General features: G+C 37.7%; 1 protein-coding gene across 3 annotated transcripts in view; it reads right to left on the reverse strand.

The window, feature by feature from the left end:
- The window catches only part of TBL1X (transducin beta like 1 X-linked), a 190,823-nt gene that overhangs the window by 39,898 nt on the left and 123,370 nt on the right, over positions 1-27,555 (reverse strand). For all 3 annotated transcript variants that reach the window (XM_058845907.1, XM_058845891.1, XM_058845900.1), the window contains one exon: positions 12,875-12,982. In XM_058845907.1, the coding sequence (XP_058701890.1) occupies positions 12,875-12,932 (58 nt within the window). In that variant the 5' untranslated portion in view covers positions 12,933-12,982. The remainder of the gene's footprint in view (positions 1-12,874; positions 12,983-27,555) is intronic.

Genomic DNA, 27,555 nt, shown 5'->3' on the forward strand with positions numbered 1-27,555 from the left:
CAGAAGGTGCTCTGCAAGCGGGGATCTGAAGGAAGGATGTGGTGGGGATGACGTGAAATTACAGTAGACACAAACTCAAAATGCCATGGCAGCAGTGAAATGAATGAAAGTTGCAAATCTGTGTCCGTATGGATCCTTTCTCATAAATTCTGTCACTCTGGTGACTGCAATAATCACTCTATAAAACAGTAATTTCTGTTCAAATAGCACCAGTAAACAAAATCTTAGTGCAATAAACCCTTCGAAGACACACACAGTGAGACTATGAGCTTTTAAAGTTAAAAGCATGAACACAAAGGGCTGAAGAGGAGAAAGCATTGCCACACACTGAACAGCTTCATAGCAGTGAACCAGCTGCTTTTGCTGTGACATGACCAGTGCCCTAAATAACATCTTTCAGCAGACTTGGGAGAATGGCTTCCAGGTTTTTTCTGCCTCAAAAAAGAAGGGAAAACAGAAACCATCAAGCTATGCATGATCTGTAACTACATTATCATATATGAAAAATATACCCAAATGAACAGGGCAGATCTTGGGATGATCTTGGTATGAATGGAGGTGAATTATCAACTGTGGAATAGTTGGATTTGAAGTATTTTACAGTGCATAAAAGCAGAGAGGAAATTACAAATGCAGAAAACAATTGCTTAAATGACGCCCCAATCTAAAAAATTGTTACACAAGTCAAAAAACAGACTTGAAAACTGACTGAAATTCCTAATCAAGAGATTCCCACACTTTTTTTGTACTGACAGTGGTAACAGGTCCTGGTTCTGTGCTGTATCTTTTCCCACACTGAGGTGTCTGTATATACTCTCAGTGGTACATACACAGCCATTTGGGAATTCTTGCCCCAGGCAGTGCCAAAAAATGCATATGTAGGGCTGTGTTTTGCAAAATTTCACTGATAGGTTTTGCTACAACTGCAAAAACAGAGATGATGGAGGGGTTTTCCTTTGGCTGCTCCTTTTTCAGTTAAAAATGGCTTCCCTTTGAAGACAGATTTGTCATTGATCATAAAATGACATGGTTTTACTTAATGAACATAATGATGCTTGTTGCATGCTTGTTTCATCTGAAGGCTACCTAGTTTTAATTGTTTACAATATGCCTGGCTCACATCAGAAATGTCTGTCAAACATAGCCACACAGCTCGGGGAATGGCTTCTCTTCTCCAGAGATGTGTCTCACCTCTTCTGGGAGCAAAGCTTTCCTCCTTTTAGACTTGCAGCTGGGGTGATGCTGAGTATTCCCCATGCTGCTCATCTGGCACTCAGAGCTCCAGCTAAAATTGACATCTACCAAGTGTTCCTTTCATTTCCCAATCTCTTTAGCACCACAAAAAGCATGTCTTTGTAAAACTGTGACCTTGAACTGTAGCAACTACAGTACCCACTGCTGTATTTGTACAGGTGAGGGGAGGGACAAAGAGGGGTCTGTGGAAGCAATGACTTTTGAACTGTTTCAGTCCTTGCTGGTTACTCGGGAGTTACTTTGGGGATGCCCTGACGAGCAATAGAGAGGTGATCTGTTGAACAAAGTTTTCTCTTTGTGAGCTGAGTGGACTAAGTTTTCTCTGGTTAACCTAAGTAGTTTGCTGTACAAATAATTTTTAAAACCCAGGTGTTTTACAGGTATTTATGAATTACTTTGTTCAATTACTCACATATAAGATCCTTCTTGAAACATTTGCTACCGTACAATGAAACAGAGAATAAAGAATTGCCTTTTACACACACCTTGGACATCTTGATGATGAACAGCCTTTATCCCAACCCTGACTACAAGTAACAAGCCATTCCTACAAATCTTTATATAATTAGTGCCCTGCGTGGCCCTCTTTTCTGGAAAATAGTGAGATTTCATATGGAGATCTGTGTCATTTCCTTTAATAAATTTTCCTATTTCTTTAACTCAAGCAGTCCAGACCCAGGTTTGCATATATAGAGATCTTAAGTTCAGTTCCTGGAAATCACTGAATTAGTGATGTTATTACTTTAAAAGAAAGAGAAAAGAAAAACAAAATAAAAGGAATAAACTATCTGACAATCTCTTTTTTTTCTCCAACAATTTAATCATCTCCACATGGAAATAACCAACACTTCTTGGTTAATTGATTTCTCCAACATTGGGTTGTCTTTCTTTTTTAAAATTTCCAATACAAGCTCATCCAATCCTCACCTCTGAAGTGACATAGCACTCCTCTTCAAAGTATTTGGCAGGTAGAGGAAACAGAAATGAGCAAGACTTTAGAAATTATTAAAACTACTGGCTCAGCAGAATCAGCCCGAAGCTGCTAAATGGGATCCACAGCAATCTCAGGTTTTCTGTCTGCACAAGTGCTTGTTTTCTTTAAGGCAAATCTTGCACCTGGCACTACTGCTGAGATTTTGACCAAAGTACAATTCATACATACAAGAATGGAAGACCTGTAAGAGCTGATTACAGCTATACAGACTGCAAGGGGAAAAAAAAATGGTTGCAAGGGGCAAAGAAATGTCATCTTTATGATCATAAATGGGTATATGGGCAAAATTCCTGGGAGATTCAGATGCATCAAGTAGAAACATTCCACTGCATCATGAGTCAAAAGAAAATCATGTGCAGGAGGAGCAGACGTTCACGCACAATCCCATCAGCTGCTTTACCGTGTTACCAAACCCGAGTAACTCAAAGCTGCCCTTACAACTGCTTGCCAGAGAAACCAGATGCAAGTAGTGGAAGAACATTCATCCCAAGTTTGACATCTGGGTCCTGGGAGTGCCATGTAAGCAGGAAGGCAAGAAGGGCAGAGTGGTGCAATGTGGTGTTCTGAAATAAATTAGAACCCCATCACAGCAGTTAAAATAAAGTCCACAAAACCCCCCTGGTGAAATATGACCACAAACAAAATAATTTCCTCCTAAAACTAATGATGTACAAACAATACAGTCAATGTTAAATGAAGACTTTTGTAGGTCTAGATTTATCAGTGTAGAGAAGCAAGGCACATGTATAACTAAGGGCAGATTTGAACGCAATTTCTGTATGCAAAACCAGGAGGAAACAACTTAAGTTAGAGCAACTGTATTTTCTTAATTGGGCCCTAGCACATGCTAATCTAGTTCCTAAGGCAAGTGATGTAATTTCTTGCCATTGCCCGGGAGAATACAGTGATGTTCTTCACTGTACTTGACTGCAGCTGCTGTGTTAGCCTAGTATTTCCTCTGCTATATGATGCACTGTGTGAGAACTGAGAATGCAACATGGATCCCCGTCCTTGCTTATCCTTAGATTTTTGTCTAAACTGAATTATGTATCCATAAAAATATGGTCATAAAATCCCAGTGCACACATATGCAAAGGCTTCACAAAAAGGACAACTGGTTTCTTTGAAATATATTTGGTCACAGTGTCTGGTGCCTTAAGCCACTGGTTAAGATTCTGCTAACAATTACAAAAAATAATGGTGAACAAGAATACTACACCAGATCTTGTTTATTATTCACAGCAGACTGAGATCCTTCTCTTAGCTGAGATTTTTGTTTCTCGGTAATACATCCTAGCGTACCTCTCTGGTTTTGGCAGTGTCTCCTTATTTTGAAGACTTACCTTTGTAATTACATAAAGGGCTTAACAAGGACACACATTAGCAATTCAAAATAGAGAACTGCAGTTAGAATATATTTTTAGAAAAATCAGCTGAACAATAGGGCTTGCACATTTGTTTCAAGATTAGGATTGCTAAATGATTAAAATTATTTCCAGAACCCTGGGAAATGCGTTCAGTATTACAAGCTCTTTCACAGACACTGGGAAATATAAAGAAAGGATTCCTAGCTGTAGGTAAAATTACAGTATGTCTAGTTACCCAAAGTTTTGTAGAAGTGATTATTCACTAATATTAAACGTTACGCCCTTTTTTTCTTGGATATTGGACCTGTTCACCTTCTGCCAAGAATTCAGAGTAAATGTCTGCTACCCAAAATTATTTTATTATGTGCCAAAGAATGTTTCTGGCAGGTATTTTTTTTTCTTTTTCATGTGGGAAAGTATGTTGGAAAAGATTAATACAGCTTGGAAATGATCTTTTGATGAGTGGTACTTGGCACTCACTGTTTAAGCCTTTCTGAGGGCTGCAAATTAACAAAGAGAGAAATACGATACAGACAGAAAACAGAGCACAAGCAATGGAAAGAGGAACTTATAAAAATCTCTTGAAAACAACGTCTGAAATAAACCCCTTTTTCACTCGCTCTGTGTAAATGAGAATGACAATTGCAAAGAAATATCAGTACAGATCTAGCAATTTATTGCAACTATGGGCAAAGTTTGAAACAGCTGATGAAGGCCACAAGGACAAAAATAATCTTTTCCTTCTGAATAATGGGATGCTTTATCTTTTAGCCCTGACTGTGCAACCAAACATCCAAAGAAAGAGACATGTATAATTTTAAGGATCATGTTTACAGAACAGACTTTCACAGTTATATATGCTTTCCTTAAGCTGTGTTCATCTCTCTGTTCTAACCATACCTCTACATGGTGGCAAGTAGGACACCACAGCTGACACTCAGGGGACATTCAGGAACCAAACACCAGGAAGGTTTCTGTGGATGGTGACTACAAACAGAGCCTTAACACAGGATGGGTGTGAGGAGGGGTGGTCTGTAAGCGCCATGGCTGTGCAGGCAGAACATTCTCGGCATAGAGATTATCAGCAAAACTTGCAAAGCTCCACTGGGCCTGGAGACTCAAACTGAAAAGCAGTGAAGTGAGAAATGTGTAGGACTGCACTGGTTTTACCAGCAAAGTCATCCTGACCTTTAGATATCTGTCTTCTACCCAACATGCTATTTTCTTAATACGCTAAAAATACTGTGTTTTTGCAAGCTTTAAAAAAACAGGACTTGAAGCGACTAGAACCAAAATTTGTGCAATGGAATAAATTTGTAAAGGTGTAATTGTTTATGTTTGTGTAACTTAAAAATCACTGTGTTTGCTCAGTGTCCAAGATCCAACACTGTACGGCAATTTTCAGGCCAAAGAAAAATTGAAATTGCCAAGTTTAGAAAACTGTGAAGAGACCTAGAAGGAAATATGTGGTAAGAAGGCTTTTGAAAATGGCAAAACCCCAAAATACTCAGTGTATTTCTTTCCTTCACACAAACTTAAAAATTCTGCACCAATTATGAAACAGGGTAACTAGAAAGAAATTTTCAAACAGACCTCTTGAACTGCACCACAAAACATTTGAAATTATTGTTTATACATTTGTATACAAAGAGATATCTGGTCACAAAAGTCACAAGTCTGTGTGTATAAAACCATAAAAATGGGTCTCATACAGCCTATTAAATTCTTTTGAAAGTTCACCAGAACAAAGTAGGACAAACCCATTAACCTCTTTACCTGTACGAATATTTTTTCCTTACCATCATAGATCGTGTGGATTTTGTGAAGCCAACCATCAAATATTGCTAGTACATATTCATTGCTCTATTAAAAAAGTGTCCACTTTGGTTTTGACTTGCACAGGTGCTCAGCTTCATCCTTTCCAAGATCTGTAGCTTTGTTAAGTTTAAACAAAAATGCTTTGGGAACTGCAGCCCAAAAAAGCTTGTTGTCTTCTAATCTTGACCCTGATTTTCTTAAAATGTATTGATTGTTTACAAAGAGAATAAATCTTTACTAGCACAGACAGAAACCGTGCATAATAATAGTTCTCATTTTAGAAATGGATTTGTCTTTTCAGCATAATCCATTCTCAAACAATGAAGTGTAATTTCAAATTCAGAGTCAGGCCCACTGTTTCTGGAATCATACAGTCACTACCTTCCCAGTTTAAAAGAAATACAGGAAAGTAGAGGTAATATTAAAAAAAGGAGTTGTGGTTTATTAAAATACCTTATATACCCTTTTGATAATGCACTATTTTACTACAGAAATATTATGCTGGAGGCATTATATGTGTATATATATATTATATGAAATATGTGTTGCTACAGATGGTTTCGTATTATATAGGAACATTCATTCTGAGGTGACTTTTATGAAGTACTTTGATTTAAAGCAAACCATTTTTTGGGTCCAATTTCTTAAGTGTTCTTATCCAGTGGTCACTTTAACACGTATTGCACTCCTAAAACAACACTGTGGCCTTAATTATCTACAATAATTCATGCAAATTCTTGTGACTTTTGGTTCTATGGTTCATGGCTGGTTCTATAGCCAACTTTCAATAAATCAGTGATCTGGATCAAAACCTTAAGTTATTTTATTTTAATTGAGTAGGCTGGCCCTAGAAAGCATAATGCATCATATAAATAGGACTGCATGACCACAAATCAGGTCTGTGCTAAACCATGAGAATTAAAAGTAGAGTTTGTTTTGCTCTTAAGTCTCACTATTCTACAGCTGAAAAGCTGAAAGAATCCCTGCCTTCAGTCTTAACACCAGCTCCTGAAAAATACAGTTAGCATTTCAATCATCCTTCTTTCAGGGATATATATTCACCCATAAATTCATAAACAGTACCCTGAAATAATTGAAAAAGAATGTTAAATATTGTCCCAGAACCCATGTAATACTTTTTACTCAGAGGATTTCAAAACATTTTAGGACTATAAACATTCAACATCTGCTTTGAGGTACTGTTCACAGTATTAACTTTGCTTTCAAACAGGAAAATCGAGGGACAGAAACTTTAGGGTGAGGTATAAATGTTCATTTTTACGTATGCCTTTGAAAAATGTATCACTTTATTTATTCAGTAATACCTGGTCAGCACCCAGTTACACCAGCACAGAAGTAGCTGTGCAAAGAGAAGGTCAGAAGTGTTCTTACTCCAGTGGAGCTGAGGCTGGTCTATGAGCTACAGTCACTCTGTGCTGCTGGCAGGACACACGAGGCCCAGGAGACTGTGGTAACACCCATGTCCACACAAATAATGCAGCCACAGATTGTTACTGAATCAACACTAAAATGTGTTTTATCTTTGCCTGGCAGGCTGTCATTTCAAGGATGCATTTTTCCCTCAGCAAACAAAAGGTCTCAATCATCCCTGCCTTTAGAGCACAGCTGCATACAGGGAACATTGCAGTGACTGCTCTGCAGACCTTTCTGTATAGGTTGTTTAAAGGATCTTTGAGGCTCTCTGGTGATGAGCAGGAGGTTGGACTACTTGAACACGAGCCAGCAGTGCGCCCTTGCAGCACGGAAAGCCAAGAGCATCCTGAGCTGTACTACAAAAAGCACTGCCAGAAGGTCAGTGGAGGGGATCCTCGCCCGCTACTCAGCACTGGTGAGATGGGCCGGGAAGCTGTATCCAAATCTGGGCTCCCCAGTATGAGAGAGACAGGGATGCACTGGAGAGAGCCCAGTGAAAGACCATAAAGAATCAATGGACTGGTGCATCTGCCATACAAGGAGAGGCTGAGAGAGCTGGGACTGCTCGGCCTGGAGAAGAGATGGCTCACAGAGGACCTTATCCACTTGCAAAAATACCCAAGGGAGGAGTAAAGTGGATGGACACTTATTCCAGTCGTGCTCTGTGATAGGAGGCAATTGGCACAAAATGAAACACATGAAATTCCACTGAAACAAAATAAACCATTTTTTACTGTGGGGGTGATAAAAGTATTGGATAAAGTCCAGTGAGGCTGTGGAGTCCTGATCCTCAGGAGGTACTCAAAACCCAACCAGACACAGCTGTGGGCAACCTGCTGCAGCTGACCCTGCTGTGAGCAGGGCAGATGGATTAGATGATCTCCAATGGCCCCTGCCAACCTGAACTATTCTCTGATTCTGTCATCTTCTGAGAATTACTATCCAGACTGAGCCCTCCTACGATCCTAAAGAGCCAAATTGAAGTAAACAGAAAAAAAGGCAAAAGAAAAAATCATTATCCAGTGACTGTGCCATCAGTGCACACTATTGCTTTTACTGCCACACTGGACAATTGCTTTTATTGACCAAGTGATTCATTCTTCTAATGAATTATTCTTCAAGGTATAAATTTTAATAATTTAAGAAAAAAACATGCACTATACATTCCTCTTCTACCTCGCAGCAGTCTTCCTACACAAAGGAAGCAGTTAGCTTTGAAGCAAATTTAGCTGACCTATATATGCCAATCTTTTATGCTTTGCTTAATCTGAATTATTTTCAACATGCACGTCTCTCGTCTGTGACTCAGGGACTCTGTGCCATACACAGTTGTTCAAAAAATACTCTAAACATACCTCATGCAGGCAAAGTATGGACTTCAGAGAAAAATTACACAGGCTTATGTAAGTAAAGACTGTTGCATCAGGCACCAATTCAAAAGAACAGAATACTGATCTTCAGTCATTCCCTGCCGCCTGAAAACTTACGCAAGCAAACTGTGATATTTACAGTTTCTGTAAAATTTCTATGTTGAAAAAGAGAATTTTTCAATAAAAAAGGTAGTTTCCTTCAAATTTTTGTTGCTTCCTTTTCAAAAAAATTGCAAATGTCATTGGGAAAAAAAATGTAATTTAGTAGGACTCCAACTATTAGTATTTAGTTTCATCACAAGGATGAAATCCCAGGAACATTATAATATCCACATTTTGGATTCTTTCATAATTTCCAAAGGCAAAATGACAGCAAAATGCCTTGGATGTGGTTAAAGGCCCACATTTGTACATGCATAACTACAAAGGGTTTTGTGATTCACAGAAACCCTTTGCTGTATGTCCTTGAATTGATGCTTAAAACCTGAGAGAAAATATCTTTTTTTAGGAAATAAAGGAAAATCTGTCAACTACAAACCAGGCAGACCAATGTGCTGCTATAATCCTGAATTTACACAGGGGGAAAAAACCTTTTTTATTATCTGTCTTCATTTTTATGGTTGGGAAGAAAACAAATGAAAATTCTAAAGTAAAATGGTAAATTGTCCCAAGTCAGCATCTAAAAATGTCATTGACATATTTTTTAGCAAAAGCACCTAGCTACTATTTTTATCTTAGATGTGGTACAGATTGTACATGGTGCAGATTATACACTGGGGAGCAGTTTTCAAGGGTGTGTCATAAAACATGGAAAAATTAAAATAAAAAAAGTAAAAATTTAAGTGAAAATGGAAACTTAGACAATCTTAACTCTAACTAGTCATTGCAAGACATTCATTACAATAAATGTTCTACTAGAGAACAGTGTAAGCCACAGGCAACTGGGGAGCTGATTTTCAGATAAGAATTCTAGACTACAGCATGCATATAAGTGCTAGAAAAGGAACACTATTAAATGATCAATGCATCAAAAATACCATATTTGAAAAAGCTTTAATAACTGAATTGACATGCTGGGCTGGGTAAGGGGAGGTAATTTATTGTAGCATTTGGACTGATGATAGGATTTACACTCATAACAGATGGCAAGACATTTTAGATTAAAAAATATGTGAGAGATTTGATTTCCCTTGGTTTTGCCATCCTCCCTCAATTCTTAGAAATTTCCTTGGGATCCTTATTACTCCTCATTGCATTGTACTGCTCTTTCATTCCAAAAGACAAATAATTATCTTTTTGTCTTTTGGAAAAAACATAGCAGGAAAACTCTACAGTACGAATTCTGTTTTTTTTTTTCCCAGAAACTAAAGAAACCCAACAGAAGGTCTATCTCAGCAATGAAGATGGCTGCTAGCAAAAGTATGCTTCTCAGGTGTTTGAAGATGTGCAAAGTTAATACAATTAATATTATTATATTAGTACTAATATTATCTACTCTTAATTGTAATTAACATAATTTGGATGCCAGAACCACGGCTACTTTGGTATCGCTTGTTTCACTTTCATCAAGGTACCTGCTTTGTTGATATAACTGCATCCACCATAGGAGAATTTTGTGTACTTCTATCTCCACACTGGTTGTACACTCTTAGCATAGACGTCCCCAACTGGGGCCAACATTTCATTTAAAAGTAGCCTTTGTAACAAGACACCTACAAATAAATATAATCTGACTTTAAGAAGTTGACTCCTGAGACAAACAATGTTTGAAAGGCCACAGCACTTTTAAGAATGACCCTTTTAAACTGTGCACCAAAAAGGTTTGTAATAAAAAAGGAGAAAACTAGACATTGCAAGACTTGACTTTGGATAGGAAGAGATAACCTTGAACTGAAAATAAACACTTGTTCTCTTTGTATCTCAAGAAAGGGGCATTCATGGTCTTACTGTGGAAGTGGTTAACACCAAGTCACCTTAATGGTGAAATTCCTATAGCATTAAGCCAAGGAACATAAATGGAAATTATGACAGACTGCTTTGATTTTCTGGGCATAGATAAGCACTGAGACAGTCACCTGAGTGAAGAGGCAACTATTTACTTACTTATTTTAATACAGCTAAACATTTAGAGTCTTAATTTGTACAAGTTCTGGGAGGGGTTTGACTGCACTGCCCCTGGACCAGGCATCTTCTCCAGCCTGCTCCTCCAGCAGCAGGCAATTCAAAGCAGTCTCCCTGGCTGTACTTTTTTCTGTTAAAACCCGTGATCAGTCAGTATAATTCACCAAATGCCACAACTTACTATTCCATTCCATCTGCAGATGTACTTGGTAATAATTTCATATTTCCTTCCAGGTAACCGACAAAGCTGTTGAGCAGCATTATGCCAAGAAGAGATTCCTGTGAGTTCCCACTATAAGTAACTTGAGATGAATACTCCCCAGCTATAATCACTTTTCAAGATGTTTCTATTATCCCATTTTTAATCCATTTGGTAACTCTTGATAACACTGATTTTACTCACTGTTATTTTGGTTTTAACCACTGTGTCAACAAGACTAAATAAATGTCATAAAGTATATAATAAACGTATAAAGTCTAAATGTATTAATGTCAGCACAGCTATCTCTGTCAACTTAATTCCTGATCTCGGAAAAAGCAGTATCAAGTATGTTTGACAAGATCTACTATCCAAAGAAACTTGCTGGCTGGCATTTAGCATGATGTCATCTCTTCAGATTTGCTGGAGATATTTAGTCTCAGCCTTCCAATGATTGTCCTTGACCTATAGTTACCTGGATGATCTTGTTTAACCTTTAAAAATTCTGGCACAACATTTGCTTTTTCCAGTTCACTGAAACTCCTCTCAGTATGCCAAGTTTTGTTAAAAAGCAACAATAATGGTTTAGACAGCTCAACTCTATTAATACTCTCCTGTGCAAGGTTTCTGGTCTGACAGAAAATTAAGGAGGAAATATATAGTTACTGAATTTAATTTCTAACTTAAGTTTACAAGAGCTGAACTCCTACTAGAATCACCTGCCAGCATTTTTATAATGAAGTGTAGAGCCCCCTTCAGCATCTTTGCTACAATGCTTCAAAGAATCTCAAGTGTTTCTGTACCCCGCAGATGCAAAATACATGAAATATTATAGGGACATTTTGCTTTTTATATACTTGTTCTGCCATATGTATCTCCTTTGTTATTTCTCTCTTCCTCCCACCATTTGCCTACATTTTATGGGAAAACCTGAAAGTTTGACACAGTAAGATTAAAGGACATACATGAAAAAAAAGAAGTGAACTTTTGCATGGTCTTGTAAACAACATTCATGGTTTTGTCTGATAAAATTTTTAGAAGCTTTGCATTAGGCTTAACAAATAATCAGTAATAAGCCTATTTTTGGCAAACTCCTTAAACTGTAGGGGTTTGAAATCAAGACTGTATTTAAACACTAGCCCTTTAAATCTGGCCTGCATTATTTCTGAAGCTATGGATTAATATCTTTCATTTTCTGTTGCATCTTATGGCATTTATAGTAGCAGGTGGAAAACCAAAATGCTGTATACCAGTTTCTGTCTAATTGCTTGCTTTATCTGAAAATACAGATATAAAAATGTCTTTGGAAAAAACAGTGACAGAAAAAAAAAAAGGTTTCAAACTAAATGTAAGAAGCTTTTTTAGCAGCTTACTAGATTCATCATTGGTTACAGCTCTAGTCTGCTGAACGGAATTCCTAACAAACTGTCAGGTGTATCTACTACATCCATATCTAGCAACCTGATTTCAATATGCTCAGTTTGAAACATATTTGAGTATTTCTTCAAATATTTAACCTCAATTTCAACTCTCTTATATGTGTAAAATACAACGGAACAGTGGAAATACGATGTCTTTGTGAATGCCTTCAGTATGTGTGGATTAAATAATAAAAATTTTTGACCCTCTAGGTAAGAATGTAAGAGCATTACCATAAATATATAAATCTACATGTAAATCTCCCTGTCAAATGGCAAAGTGATTGCTTGCTTGTGGGGGATGTTAGCTAGAGTAACTTTTTCCTGACATTTGGTTGATCCCACCATTCTTGATTGACTTTGTAAAGCATTTGTAAAATGCCTTGGTGTCTCTTTATTTTCCAACAAGAAAACAGGTAGAGGTGGAAGCAGCATGGAGACAGAGCCATGGCGACAATTGTGCAGCTCAGTTTACGTACATAATTACTCTAAGAATGATCTAAAACATCAGAAACTTGCGCCCAATTTTCTCTTTAGAGCCAACATAAACCAAATGTAAACAATTTCAAGTAGCTAAGAAAAAAGATACAACATATATGTACTTTTTGCCTGTGCTGCCAAAAATGACTTTGGCTGACATAACTACCTGAGCATTTATTAACATAATATTATTTACTTCTTGTTTTGCCTAAGTGCAATGTTTATTTTGTACCTGTGCATGTTTGCACTTTCATTATTTTCTAGACCACGATTTCAAAGAAATAGGGGTTTGTGCAAGAAATATTTAGTCTATCAGTCTGAAACACTCAAGGCAACATTCCTAGAGCAGTATCAGGCAAAAAGGCAATTTCCCCATTTCATTTACAACCAGAAGTTATGAAGGAAGACAAGGAATTTACCCGATTCCTGGAGATAGCGATACACCAAGAAATTCACTTCGTCACTGGTTATGCTCATCTTAGCCCAACCTCAATATTATGAGGTTTACGAGAAGTGTGATCCACGCTCTGTTCAAAGGGAGAGAAAAGAACAGGTTTTGTTTTATCTTAATTTACTATGAAATACGTAATCAAAAGTGGGAATTGTTAAGGTATTTAAAGATGGCATTAAGTTGTTAGAGCTGTAAAGTCCCAATGTGAGGCATCTGCTAAATATTGCGAATCAAATACTCAAGCTGTACTGCACCTTTTAGAACAATTCAGGAGCAGTATTTAAAATACATGAGAAAGTCAGAGGGAACATTTTAAATATTGGACGACTTTTCTAATGTCAACTCCTTTACTTGTATGGCTTTACTCCAGGTTCTTCGAGACTCCTCTTTACTGTGTTTTCAGAATTGCTGGCAATTACAGTCATGTATAACACACCAAATTATAATAGTTTTGAGCCCTGAATTTGTAATCCAGTTTTTTGTCCAGTTGTTCATCCACTGAAGACAGATTCTTTCCTTACAAAACCATGTTATGCAATGAATGGGGCAGGCGGGGAAGAGAAAGAGAGAGAACACCATATACCTTGAGCCAAGGAAGACAAATATCCTTGCATTATATAAAGCTGTAATATTATAATGTCTCTGTTGATTAATGTTGAGCAAAAATTAAACTCCAATTTCTCATTTAAGTAATTGCAACCTTTAAGATGATGGTTTTACATTACTATTTTGGGCATACACTCTGCTAATAAAAACACTGGGTTTAGATGATAAATTTGTTTTGAGCACTTTCCATTAAATCTTGATGATTCATTCCTGTTTGGGAATCTGACTTAAGTAGTTTGGTTTTAAAAGACCTGAGTACTCCTCAGACATAAACTCTGCAGCTGTGTCAGCCACACCATACCTGTAAGTGATCACATACAGCTTTGGCCGCAGAGGCGCACACTGGGCTCGCACCGCGTGCTACAAATGAAAGACCCCGGGCGTGTGCCGGGTGTTTTGATTTCCTGTATGTCTCTTCTTGGCAAGTGGAAAGGTCGTCTTTGTTCATGGGAAACCTCTTCAGTAATTCCTGCTGCCTAAAGTAGCACCTGCTACTGCAGGCAATGGTGATCGACGACGCTTCCCCTGCTGATGGTTTAAACCAGCAGGTCACTCATGACTGTAACAGATGTCTTTGCATATTTATGTAAATGGAGGTCTTGGGAACCCTGGTGAGCCTTTTATTATCCCAGGCTATATTTCATCAATAGCTTGGATGCTGGTTTTCCATCTGAAACCATAGCTTGCTAATTTGCAGACATCTTCCTCAAATACTTGAGTCTTAATTGTTACAGTCATGTCTTAATTGTTACAGTTTGCATTTCATGGAGAACAAGAAGAAACAAAGTACTGAAAACCATTTGGTCTCCCTTAGGAAAATTTCATCTCCTCTGGAAAGAATGAATGCTTTCTGGCTGAGGACAGCATCGGCTGTATCCAACATCCATTCCTGTCACACATGCCATGTATTGCCCTGGGAAGCCACTCAGGCTCTTTTCTCTTCAATCCGTCATCTGTAAAATGGGCTCAAACTTCACTGCCCTATGACGAGGAGACTGGAAGCACTGAAAGTGGTAAGGACTGAAGTTATCACAACAGGCTGTGAAAGCATCACTTCCAGTATAACTTTATACACCTTTCTTCCAGATAAACAGGCTCGGACCTGAATAATTAATAACCTCCTGTGCCCTTTTTGCATAATCATTGCCATACAATGAAAAACATGACAGACATTCACAGCAACAGTAAAGGCCATTTTCATCTCCGAGTGCTTAAAATACATCTGTATCGTTGCTATGGCCATGATAGTAATAAATCAAGAGAATTTGATAGCTGTGGGTTGAAAAAAAAAACAACCCACTTTTTAAAGCATTTTAAAAATAGCTGCTTCAGTGTTTGGTGGTAGGAAAGTTGGTAAAGATGAAACCACTTACAAAAATTCAGTTTCAGCAATGACGTACTCTGTGGTAAGATGAACTTTATTAAAAAAAAAATCAAAAAACATAAAATGCCATTTCTGGGTGCATCCTGACAATTTTAGACATTAACACTGTATTTCCCACATACACGGGGTTGCTTTGGGAAAGAGGAGACAAGGGAAAGGAAGAATGCTAAGTTTTGCTTGTTTTTCTAAAGATGACTTTTCTTAAATTAATTAAAATCAGAGAAAATCAGTGTGATTGCAAAATAGTCTCCCGGTTCCAGAAATAAAATCTCTCTATAGCAGCTACCTTTGTATCAGAATCCCAAATACACCCAGTAACAGTTGGATTTACAATGTATTTTCTCTGAAGTCAGTCAACAGGAATTACTATGACCTGCGTCAGATCATATCTTTATATATACATTGTTACCACTGCCACAATCTCCACTCATGTATTTAAGGTTTCTTCTCTCCCACAGATGCCAGTGTAGCAATCAAGATACACAACTGTAAAGCTTTTACTCGTCCAAATCAAGACACAGAATTTTGGCTTTTACCCAGAGAAATCTATTCATTAGAAATTTGGCTGACCACACTCAATTTCATTAATGCTCTTTCTGATTCCCTTCTTCTCTGCAAATAAACAGTCCAAATAAAAGTAGCTAAAAAAGACATGGTGGGGAGGAGAGGAATATCCTCGTCTTTTGTGCATCTCCAAGACTGATTCATAAGGAACAAACAACTAGCCTCCCCCTCAATATATTTTTTTAAACATAGAAATGTAAACTCCTCTAAGAAATCACAAAAACTTTCAGTCACCACCGTGATAGATTTATTCCTGCTAATTGATGGCCTCCTTTTGTTACTGACAACTGATATTACCTAGATTAATAGTTTTTTAGAATATATGAAGTGCAGTTTATAAACAATACTGATGTGGCTTTGGAGACATTTCACATTTAAACCAGTAATAACATCTTAATTCTTCAAAATGTCAAGAGGATTAACAAAAAGCATTCAAACGTGTTTGAACTTTCTTTACTTGAAACACTTTCTCCTGCAGCCAATTACACGTAATGGGAAGGAGTATTTACTTCAACCTCACTTTAAAAATCTGGCTTGTGATCCTGCAGATATTTAAGAATGTCCAAACATGTGACTTGAGCCAATTACGACTTCCCAAAGTAAAATGGATGAAAAACATACAAACCCCATGAGTGGATGGGATGGTTTGTCAAGAACATTCAAAATTAAATGTAACACTTATTTTAAATAAACACTCAGCTCTTAGCTCTAGCAGGACAGGTTTGCAGAAATGCTTAACATATAGGGTTAAGAATTTGGGACGTTACTTCAACACCACCATTGTGCTCCTAGGGCTGCTTGTCTTTTGCTGAACCGAATGGCTCACCTTGTGTTCACTGGCTCCAGTGAAGCTAAAACTGCAGCACACCTCCCTGTACTCCATGCAGCCAGGACAGCCTGCTTCCCAGAGTAACCACAGGACCTGATTTGTGCACCAACATATCACTGTTCTCAAATTAAGCCTCCCTGGAGCACTGGGAATCCTGCTAATGGGCCATGCAAGTGGCTCTGGAGAAGGCAGCCTCACTTGTAACCACGGTTCAGCCCAGTGATAGCCAGGTCAGCTGAGAATAGTTTATTTACATACCATCATCCCTTTACTCAAAAGGCTTGCTCTTTCTTTGCCAGGCACATTTTAGCACTGCTGCCATAAATAAGGGAAATCTGGCTGAAGAATCAAGGGAAGATGGTATTTTCAATTTTGAAATATCATCTAAAGACTCAGCTCCTCTGCCTCTTTTCTAAATGATGGTCACTGGGCCCTCCAAGGTCATGTCCTGCCCTCCAGGCCAACCCTGGAGAAGGGGACAGCCAAGGTTATTTTGGGAAACAAGTTTACATTTGCTACTTTAACCAGCATGCCATCCATAGAGACTGGGAATTACCATTCAATCTTCCCCTCAGGAAAGGAAACAGGTCAGACATTTAGGGAAAACACCTAAACTAAAACCTAAACCTGAGACCTAAATAGGAACTTGGGTACTTCCCATTTGTGCATCTGACCCCACTGACAGAAATTTATCAGATGGCTGGTCTTGCCCTCATCTTACACCTTGAAAAATTTTGCAAGCTCCAGTCTGCTTTAACTGAGTGCTGAGCAGTTGTCAGCTTCTTGGGAGAGTTTTTTTCCAGGACACTGTGGTATAATAAACACTTTCCCTTTCTTCTCCTATGCCCCCCCTTGCCTCCAAACCCTAGCTGAAACACTCAAATTTTCATTTATCTCCTGCAGGGGCCAAAATGTCTTTTCACAACTGGAAGTTTAATGACAACAACATTGTCATTAAAATGATAAGAAGGTGTGAAGAAAAATTGTGTATTTGCTTTTGGTAAAAAAAGGCAAAAAGCAGAGGTTCCATAAAAATGAAAACATTCCAGAAAGTTCATACATTTAATGTTGACTTGATGCCCTGCTGCATGGGAAACGGAGCTCACACTTACGATCCCATTCTCTCATCCAAGACGGATCTGTGCACCAAAGCGTATCTCTCAGGACCCAATACAGTCTCCCCATCTCAGAGAAGAGAATGTGAATGTAATTACCAAAACAGACTCTAAGAAGGCACCATGACAGCACAGCCAAATCAATGTGTAACTGTTTTGTATATACTCTGTAGCTTAATGAAAAACATTTCCCAAAGCCAGAAGCCACTTCTCACAAAATGAGTCATTTAAGCAATCTCTGTATTTTCTGTTGAAAAATACTTTCATCAGAAACTTTCAATGAGTCCTACGCTTCTGTATTTCTCGGATGTGTCGTACCATAGAGCCAGAACAGTCAGTAGCCAGCAGCTCTTCCCCAAAGGCTACCGAGCTCTGCTTGGCCCTCACCAATGCATTCCTCAGTCTTGGCTTTTATCACAGCTGCCTTTCTCATGGAGAAACTCCAGCATGCTGCTTTCTCAAAATGCCAAACCAAACATCTGGGAGAGGAAAAGAGCACATTCTGCCTCTTCTTCCCTCAGAGTCTCTCCTGCCATTTCATGAACCTAAAGACCAAAACATCCTTTCTTCACAAGTATCCTGACAAGGGAATTGAGACCATCACACTCATTCTGATTACAAGGCATAAAGCACAGAAGAAGGGTTCTTTCTTATGTCAGTGACCAAATTAACAGTGAACCCTGTTCAAAAGGCAGCTTAAGCAAGCATGACTTCCCGATTCCTCCTTGTAAGGAAGATCAAGACACCCTGCTTCAAAAGCACCTAAATCTAAAACATGAACAGCTGTCCATTCTAGAGACCTTGCACTTACGAAAGTAAATCAAGATGTGCTCTCTATAGGAGTTGCACTGTAGTTCCTTGGCCTATCTTAATGAGGATACAAATATGTTAACTATCTTCACTCTGTAAATGATCACCACACCACCCAAACCATTCAGTGACAAAAATGAGGCAATTCAAATATCTCAGGTCTATTGTTCTACACTTGTTACAGATGCTCACAGATGTCTTTGCATCACTTATACTGTTAATATTATGAAGCTTTCTCTGTAAGAGCAGTAGCAAATTTGTTGTTTTGGGGAAAACAAAAGCTGAGATTGCCCAGAACAGAGTGATTTCCTTTGGGAATGGTTGTTGAGTTGTACAGTATGTACTGTCTCACTTTGATGTTTGTCACCCATGTTGATAGCACATCAGTAAGGACAAGGACTTCAGTAACAGAAGGCAATAGGCTTGTCAGAAATCCTACACTGCCAAATGTTAAGCCTGGCTCTTATGTTGGTTTTAAGTCTATTTATTTACAGTGACCTTCTGATTTTTAGAAGACCACACTAAACCAACACAAACCTGGGGAGCCACAGCTCATTCCCGTTCTCACTGCTACCTGTAAGACACATTTGGATGAAAAGCTGACTGACAATACAACTGAATCTGTACCCAAGAGCTTCACAAAAAAAAAAAGAAATGGATAAAATAAAAGCCTTCTAAGGATCCTGAAACATTAGGGTATCTCATACTATTAGCCAGTGAGCTCAACCATATCAGTGTTCCAAATCTGGTGCCAAACAGAGAAAAAGGAGGAATACCACCTACAGACATGTGGTAGTGATCAATTAACCTGCAATTCTGTCTTCAAGAGGTCACTCTCAATAAATCAAATGCTGTATGGGCAAACCTGGCAAAAATGAGGTTTCCATTTAGATAAAATCAAAATGTTGTTCAGGGAGAAGGTTGGTTTGCTATGCGATATCTATAAAGATGAGCTGCTTTTGAACAGCTGCATCTGTTTCTAAATCCTAAGTGTTCCTACTGTATTTAGTATTTTAAAAATCTGCAATAAATTATCAAAATGGTTATCCTGAAAAAACTGTTAACAAAATAGTACATCATCCATTATCAAACTATTTAAACAATCAAAAAATAAAATTAAGGAAAAAAAAGTATTACAAAGGTATTTATAAAAATAATTTGGCCAGTTAAACACTTTGGTGGACATAACTGCAGAAAGCTTTATTTCTGCATGAATACTACTTTTCATTAAATTACAAACTGCATTTCAAACTGAAGAGCCATTTGGAACCAAATACACATCTATTTATTTAAAGAAAGGGCAACACTAGATAGTCCAACAATTTCTAAGTGCTATTCAAACATTTCTCAATTAATCAACAATTTCCAGAGCAAAATAACTGATCATCAACAGAAGACAAGCCTTTAATCACCAAATTCCCAGCAAAGTTTACTTCCTCTATCAAAAGATTCTGAACTGTGCATCAGATCTTTCATACTTATAATCCCTTAGTTTGATCAGGTTGTTTTTCAGTTCTCAGCTGGTTTACTTAATTATACTTCCAGCATTTCAGTTCTAAGAGTTCAAGTGGACCTTTTCCAACTGCCTCTGCTGAAGAATGAAATGGGTTTTCCAGTATTGATTTTTCCTTTTTGTCTCTTTGCTAAGGGGAAAAAAAGGAAAAAAAAACACAAGCGCTCTTCCTAATTAGTGCAATTGTGTTATACCTCTTTCATAGCTTCATTCTAAGAGGCACCTTGAATTTTTTTTAATAAAAAGAAATATTATTTACACTAATATATTATATGGAAAGCTCTGGGAAGTCAAAAAGACTACCGGGAAAGCAATGGTTGACAGTAGATCTATAGCTTGCAAATGAAATTAAAATAATTGTTTTAAAATAAAAAAAGAAGGAATTACAGAGGCTTGAGAAATCAAAACACATGATTGGATTTAGTTTGAGAACCAAGATTCCTCATCAGTCTTGGAACAACTTAAGTCAATTGGGAATGCTGCCACTAAACAGAACCAAGGATTTTCTTCCTTACATGAGCACAAAATTGCAATTAGGACAAACCCAGGGACAATGGTATGTGTCCACTCATTTCAAACCAATTAGGACAAAATACATGATTGTCTGATGGTGTAGTAACTGATTGTCTGTGTGCGCGTGCGTTTCCAGGCACGTAATACAACAAAAATGTGCTTTAAATCATACAAATAGTGCTATGTGCTCAAAAACGTTAAGGAAGATTGCAACTTTAAAAAGATGGCACAATTGCTCTAGTGATATCCCATTTTCTATAATTTTGGTGAGAGGGCAATATATTTAACTCAAATTTAACTTTTCACTTAATATATCTGGATTTTGGGTAAAATCTTGACAAAACAAAACATTAGCATTTAAATTTTTCATCTGTGCTTCACATTCAGAGTTTTGAGGTGAAATGAATGTGATGGAATGAGTTCCTACCAGAACTGGCTGTACCTGATCCAGATATGAGTAAAATAACACAGCTGAACTTTTAGAATGAACATTCCTCCCCAAAAGTAGAAAATAAAGTGCAGTTTTTTTCAGCTGACACTTAATAGTAAATATACATTAAAATAAATGTGAAGTATCTTGAGTCCTGAGCTGGTCTGTAAGAATGGGCACCGGCAGGCACCAACTGTGATGAGACAGGCCATGGTCTAGTAGACAAAACACTGGCTTTGAGGTGATATCGTGTTTCTGGGACAAAAAAGGAGCTTCCAGAAACCTCCAAAAGGTTCAGAGCCATCTGCTATATGGCCAGTGGGGATTGACAGCCATGGCACTCACTTTGAATGAGGCAATTGCACGGCAAGGAACACAAGCGTGATGGGCCTTAAAGGACCAGCGAGATAGTCTGAAGGATTTGCCCAAAAGAGAGAATAGCTGAATAAGGCTTTTTTTGATTATTTCTGCTTTTTATCTTTGCTGCTAAAAATGGTAAAACTGGTAGCTGGGGTAAAAATCCTGATTTTTCCAAACACATCTGAGTGCTTAACTGCAGAACTGGGTTATGTCTTGATTGTGCACCTTATTTTTGAAGAGCGACGTAAGGATAAAACATCCGTGTGTGTTTTTTTCCCTTGTTCCTTACGTGAACTGTTTCCTAAGCCACCCTGAGGGCAAATCCTCATTATAAAAACCAGACCACTACCACTGCAGAGGTGTCAGTGCCCAGAACAGGTACTTCCAGTACCCACCATGCTACAGACAGGTTACCTGAGACCACTAAAGTGCCATGCAGAAGAGTGAGCACAAAGGGCTTTGAGACTTGATCTTGCACCTTGTCCCTTTGTCCCAGAGCTGTGAGGCACCCCCAAAGCTCTCAAGGCAAGTGGCAGCACAGACACAGCACCATGCAGGAGGCCTGTTTGTGCACATACCTGCAGGTTTGTGTGCTACATCCCTCCACAGGACCTAGATACCCAGTAAAACCTGATTCAATTCCACGCATATATGAATTGCATCCTGGCTTATCATCTTTTAAGACAGCTTGACACAAGTGCAGCTGGAGAAAAACTAGGGTTGAAAACCATTCTAGTACTACTCATGACAACACTGGTAACTTGTGTGATAAACTCTTGCCTTGGACTTAGCAAGGCTCTACTTTAGATAAACCATCACAAATCCGTGCTAGGCTAAGTGCTACAGTTTTCCAGCCATGCAGGTTCCTAGAAGTAAAGGACAGAAGGACCAGAGTTGTTCATCGCATGGATGTGGAGATGGGCACGTCTGACACCTCACAGTCTGGGATCTGCCCAGTAAGTGAGAGCCACCAAGGTCTAGAGAGCAGCAGCGAGCTGCAGCAGCTCAGCTCACTCATGTCTGGATGGCCTCAGGCAAAGGGAATGTGCAGCAATGTCATTAAGGGGGTGTGTTTTTATTACTTTCTGCTAATAAGCTCAGCAGATGTTACGGGAAACAGTTTGATGTTATTTTTCCATCATTTTCAACGGTTTTTTCCCCCTCAGAAAGCAAAGGGAGAAGATCTTGCCACATATTTCAACCTTCACTTGTTCCCCCTGTAGTATTGTTAAAAATATATCTTAAGATTTTCTTTATTTTTATTATTATTACTCTACAAAAGGAAAAAGCTTTATCCCCATTTGTCTATAATTCTAAAATAGCTAAAAGTATTATACTCCAAATTAATGAGGAAAAAATACTTCTCAGACTCACAGCATGGAAAATTTCACCCCCAAAACAAGTATTCTGTAAATTTTAGAATGTATAAAAACAAAGAACTATAATGGAAACTATTTCAAACTTTTATTATGGCAGTTCCTATTATAAACTATTTATAAAGATTTTAACTATGGCTATAAATACTTCATGTTTTCCCTTGAATAATCCTAAGAGAATGTCAATGTTAAAAGCTGTAAGGACAAAGATTACATAGGGTAGAAGAGTGGAACAGAAAAATATATACATAAATTCAGCATATTTCACTGCTGTGTATACAGTTCTTAGTGGAAATCTGTTGCAGCATTTTTTTGTGTGTGTTCATTTTTTTATATGTATTTTTTTAACATAACCATCCGGCTTATATTGGTTGAGCTCTGGAGAAGGGTTATTAAATGTCTCCATTTTATCGAAGGTATAGAACTACTCTCCTTGTTGGAAGGTGGAGAGGGAAGGAAGATGGATGGAGGAAAATAATTTGCTTTTAAAGAATGCCTGCAGAAACTTCTGAGCAATCACAAAGCTTGTCTCTATGTTATTCTTCTGCACTCACATTACTAAATATTTTATAGAGAAACTTCTCATTAAAAATCAATACAAAGAATTAAGGGTGAGAAATTTCTGTTTATTAGAAACTACCTCAACCTCTAACTTCAGATACTGATTTATCTTTCTTTCAACTTTTCCTCTTGATGTTCTCTAGCCAGCATTTAAATAGCTAAGAAAAATTCACAGACAGTGTATCCAGTAACATAATCCAATATTATTTGATATATAATATGGATTATATAATATATAATCCATATTATCTGACTTTTCATCCATCTCTCCCCCTTTACATGCTTAATAGTCCAAGAGGGATGAGGCAGTCTCTGTCATTTCAGACTTTCCTGGCTTTTTGTGGGTGAAGAGTGAACAACACAAATGACAGTGATTCACATATCTGGTGGCAGCATCATGAAGTCCTACATAGCCCTAATATAAATAGCAAAATCTATAGATTAAAAGGCAATGCTAAGAGGAAAGCTTTTTAACCTCCTTTTGGAAAAAGCTGAACAGCCTAGAAACTAAGATGAGCTAAAAAATCCTTTGGGAGTCAGACACAGACATGACATAATCTAAGGTTTTCATAAAAAATTTCAGTTAAATACTTCTCAGGAAGGATTTTAATATATTATGACACAGCTATTAGTTAGCTCAGATTAAATAAAAAAAGCACACCCCTGCTTTAAAAAAATCAAGATACAGAGAAATGAAGCCTTAAATCCATACATACAGAGTTTGAGAAGCTTTTAAAGGTTTTAATCCCTGGACACGAATCACTTTCTCAGGGAATAAAACGATTCTATGTTTTTGGCCTTCCCTGTAAGGACTTCAGGGAAGCTAGAGGTGATCAGAAATGTTGAAGCAGATGTCAATCATATGCTTGCTATTATAGAAGTGTTATAAAAACTGCTGAAAACCAGTAGGACTTTGGGTACCTACAGGCTTTAGGGTCGTATGGAGGGGATCTCAGGAGGTCTCTAGTCCTGTCCCCTGCCCAAAGAAGGGCCAGCTCTGAGGTCAGGCTGCTCACAGCTTGCAGCCTTCAGAGCTTGAAACCCTCCTCAGTCAGGGATGGCACAGACTCTCAGAGTGGCCTGCTCCTCTGCCTCACTCCCCATGGGGACACCTCTGGAAAAGCTTCTCCTTAAACCCAGTCCAAACCCACTGCAACTTGTACCTCTTGTCTCTCACCCTGCCAGCCTGCAGTACTGGAACAATCTTACTCATTGTCCTCTTTACTAATTTTATTGGGAAAAATAAATTTTATTTGGAAAAGACATGCAGGAAGGTAGATAGGGTACCACTCCATACTGTCATGTCTATCAGATCTTCTAAAGGTATTTTAGTCATCCAGCTCCTGGAACATAGTTCTCAAAGGCCAGTTAGCCATGAAATTCCCTCTACAAGGAATAGGGAGAGTTATGTGCCTGTTTCAAAGATTTATGTGTTTTCCTGTAGACGTGGATTAGACGCTTGTCTGAGACTGGGATTCATTGCTTCAAATTTCCGCTCCAAATCCCGGCTCCAATTTGTATTTTTGGCTGTGGAGAACTGACTCAGAACTTTTATTTGAAAAGGGGAAAAAAAAAAAAAAAGAGAAAGGTGGCAGTGGAAGTGGTATAACAGATTTAGGAGACTGAAGATTAAAGTATTCACTTAAGAATTAGCGGGTTCAAACTTGCATTTTCCAGCTCCCAGGGGAGCATGCTTTACACCTGGTTACAGGTTGCTGAAACAAAACCACAATGGAGCAAAGAATTGAGACTTGCAAGGACCAGGAAAAGCAGCAAGGATTTGTATCCACTCTTAATAAATCACTTGTTTATTGCAAGTATCTGGCTGCTGAATCATGAATCATATACATTTCAATATTTTTCAGCATCAATGAAAAAATTATTTAAATATGAACATTTGTCCAAAGAAAAATTTTCTTTCATTTTTCCACTCTTCAGCACTCTTTTTTACATATGTTTCACATTTCCTCATTAAGAGAAGATAAAATTGGTCTCATTTCTACAGAAACTCAAAAGACTTTGTAGTATTATGCAAGGAGCAGACATCAACATCTATATTTAAGCATGACATATTATAAGCTTATATTATCATTTATAATTTGACTCCATTTTAACTATTTGGACTGTAAAGCTCCACAATGAGTCTTTGCCTCAGGCAAAGTTGTTTTTTTCTGGAAGGCATAAACAAAAATAGTTCAGTCATTTCAGAGTGAAGGTGGGGAAAACCCAATTTTGCCAATATTTATACAGTTTCAGTGTTTCAATAAGAATTTCCGGTGCCTCTATATTTTGGAGCAGGGATTTGATGACTGGCAGAGAGGCTGCTCTCATGGCAGAGCCTTTGCTGTCACACTGAAAATCCATGCAGATTTGATTCAAATAAAGTCTTCTGAAAATACTACTTGCATACACGTTGCACAGGTTTGTTAGAGCCTGTAATTCAATTATCAAAATATTTTCCTTGTATTAACTTTGCTTTCTGCTCGGGAAGGCAGTGCTATCTCTGACGAAGGCTCCTGTCTCTGACAGGAGATCAAAGTCTTTTTACCCAGGGGAAAGCAGCCACAGGCTGATGCATGGGAAAGGGTGAGGGATGGGACAAGCACTTGGAAGGGCAAAGGGCACCATGGCTACAGGCTTATGGACAGCTGAGAAGGTAGTCTCAGGTGTCTCATCTCACCAGAGAGCAGAGACTACTTACTTCCCAACAAGTATTTTAGAGGAAAAAAATACTATAATCAAAATGTGATTTTTAAATTTCTCTGCTGTCCTACATACTAATTTTTATCAGTCACCTATTTATTCCTGCAGATCTAGATTGGATGATCTTTAATGACCTGGAGCTCTATTTATTTACATCTTGCTTTTATTATTTTAATGAGTCAAGGATTTTTCTCCTAAGCACTTGATTATAAGACTTAACTAGTTCAGGGAGTTATTAAAAAAAAAAAAAGTATAATTTAAAAAACATACAGTAAGATTCCCCCCCCCATTTGCTTCTTTCTCAGTTAAGCACAAACTTTAATAGCTGTTTACTTGCTTAAAATTTAATTTTAATTTAAATTAAAATTCAAATTTAAAATTCTAATTTGAAAATTGCTGAAATTTTTAACTCTTAATAAACTGCGAATATTTAGTCAACTCCTTTAACCAGAAAAAAGGCCATCAAACAAAATCTATCAGCAAAGGGCCATCACTTAAGTTTTTACTGACTACCACCTTGTACACAGGGCTGGCCTGGAGCTCTTGAGAAAAGGGATATAAACCCTAATGCCTGCACAGGAAACTGTAAGACTCACAATGATGCAAGAATTGATTCTTTTCTCTTCTTTTTTAATAAATGCCTCAAGATTTAACCCGATGGTTACAAATGCTTACAATCCCCTAGGGTCCAAAAGACAGGTTTGCCACAACAAATACACTTATGGAGATGATCCTCCTTCCATTCACAAACCTTGTGGAAGAAATCTTAAAAACAGAAAAGGTTTTACCTTTTCTACATTTCATACTAATACATCACTGTTACCTGACTGGGTAATAGCTTTTTGTTCTCTTTAGGAAACGGAAAATAAAACTGGAGAAAAGGAAAAAAGGAAAACACTACAGCAGATATTTCCTGAAGAAATTTTCCTTTTTAGCTATTGACACTGTAAGTCCTACCCTATGCACAAGTCTTCCACAATTTTTAAAACTGCAAAGTACTCCCTAAGACATGTAGTCACTAAAATGCAATGGAGACCTGTTAAATAAACAACTTTAAATGGTTTTACTTTATGTGATCTAACTAGTAATAGGATTATAGCATGTCTTTTTTTAAATTCTCAGCTTTCTCATTCTAAGACCTGACATGGACACTCCAATACAGCATTTATCATACAACCAGATCAAGCAATTAAGACTTTTTTGGGGGAGGGCAGGAGTTAAGGCATATTTCACTGACAAAGAAAACTGCTTATAATTTTTAATGAATTTTGCATTCCTTTTGGAAGGAATAAAATATAAAATGTAGCAAAATAAAGCAATATGGGTTTTCTGTATAAAATCAATATTGATAACAATAGTCTAAGAAAAGTATAGTTTTATGCACATGCAAATCCCAATTTTCACATTAAGAGAGGAATCTCCCACCTCAGGAGCTCATAGTGTCACCATCAATGACTTTTTACTCTTCTGTATTTTGAAAGAACTCTTAAAACACTAACAAATACATCTTAAATGTTTCTTTGTAGGTTTTGATGTTACACAGAGGATGTGCCATCAACAGTTCAGCCATTATGTTGTAAGGCACCACATCCATTTCCTTCCAAAGTGAAGGACCACATTGTATTTGTGGCACAATGTGAGCACAAATGTGAAGCATGTTTCACAAATTCATATCTCTAGCCTCTCTGATGATTTCAACTGTTAGTAACAAGAACAAAATCATTTCTACTGTTCCCCAAAAAGCAAAACTAATAACAGCCTTTCTAGTTCCACCTCAAATTAGGCCTCATTTGCCTAATAATGCCAGTGTGTAACAGCTCTTAATGCTTCTGACATATTAAAAAAAGATCAGAAACATTCACCCATATTCACCTGTCCCCCCCAA

This window comes from Poecile atricapillus, chromosome 1 (genome assembly GCF_030490865.1).
Source record: "Poecile atricapillus isolate bPoeAtr1 chromosome 1, bPoeAtr1.hap1, whole genome shotgun sequence".
Taxonomy (NCBI): domain Eukaryota; kingdom Metazoa; phylum Chordata; class Aves; order Passeriformes; family Paridae; genus Poecile; species Poecile atricapillus.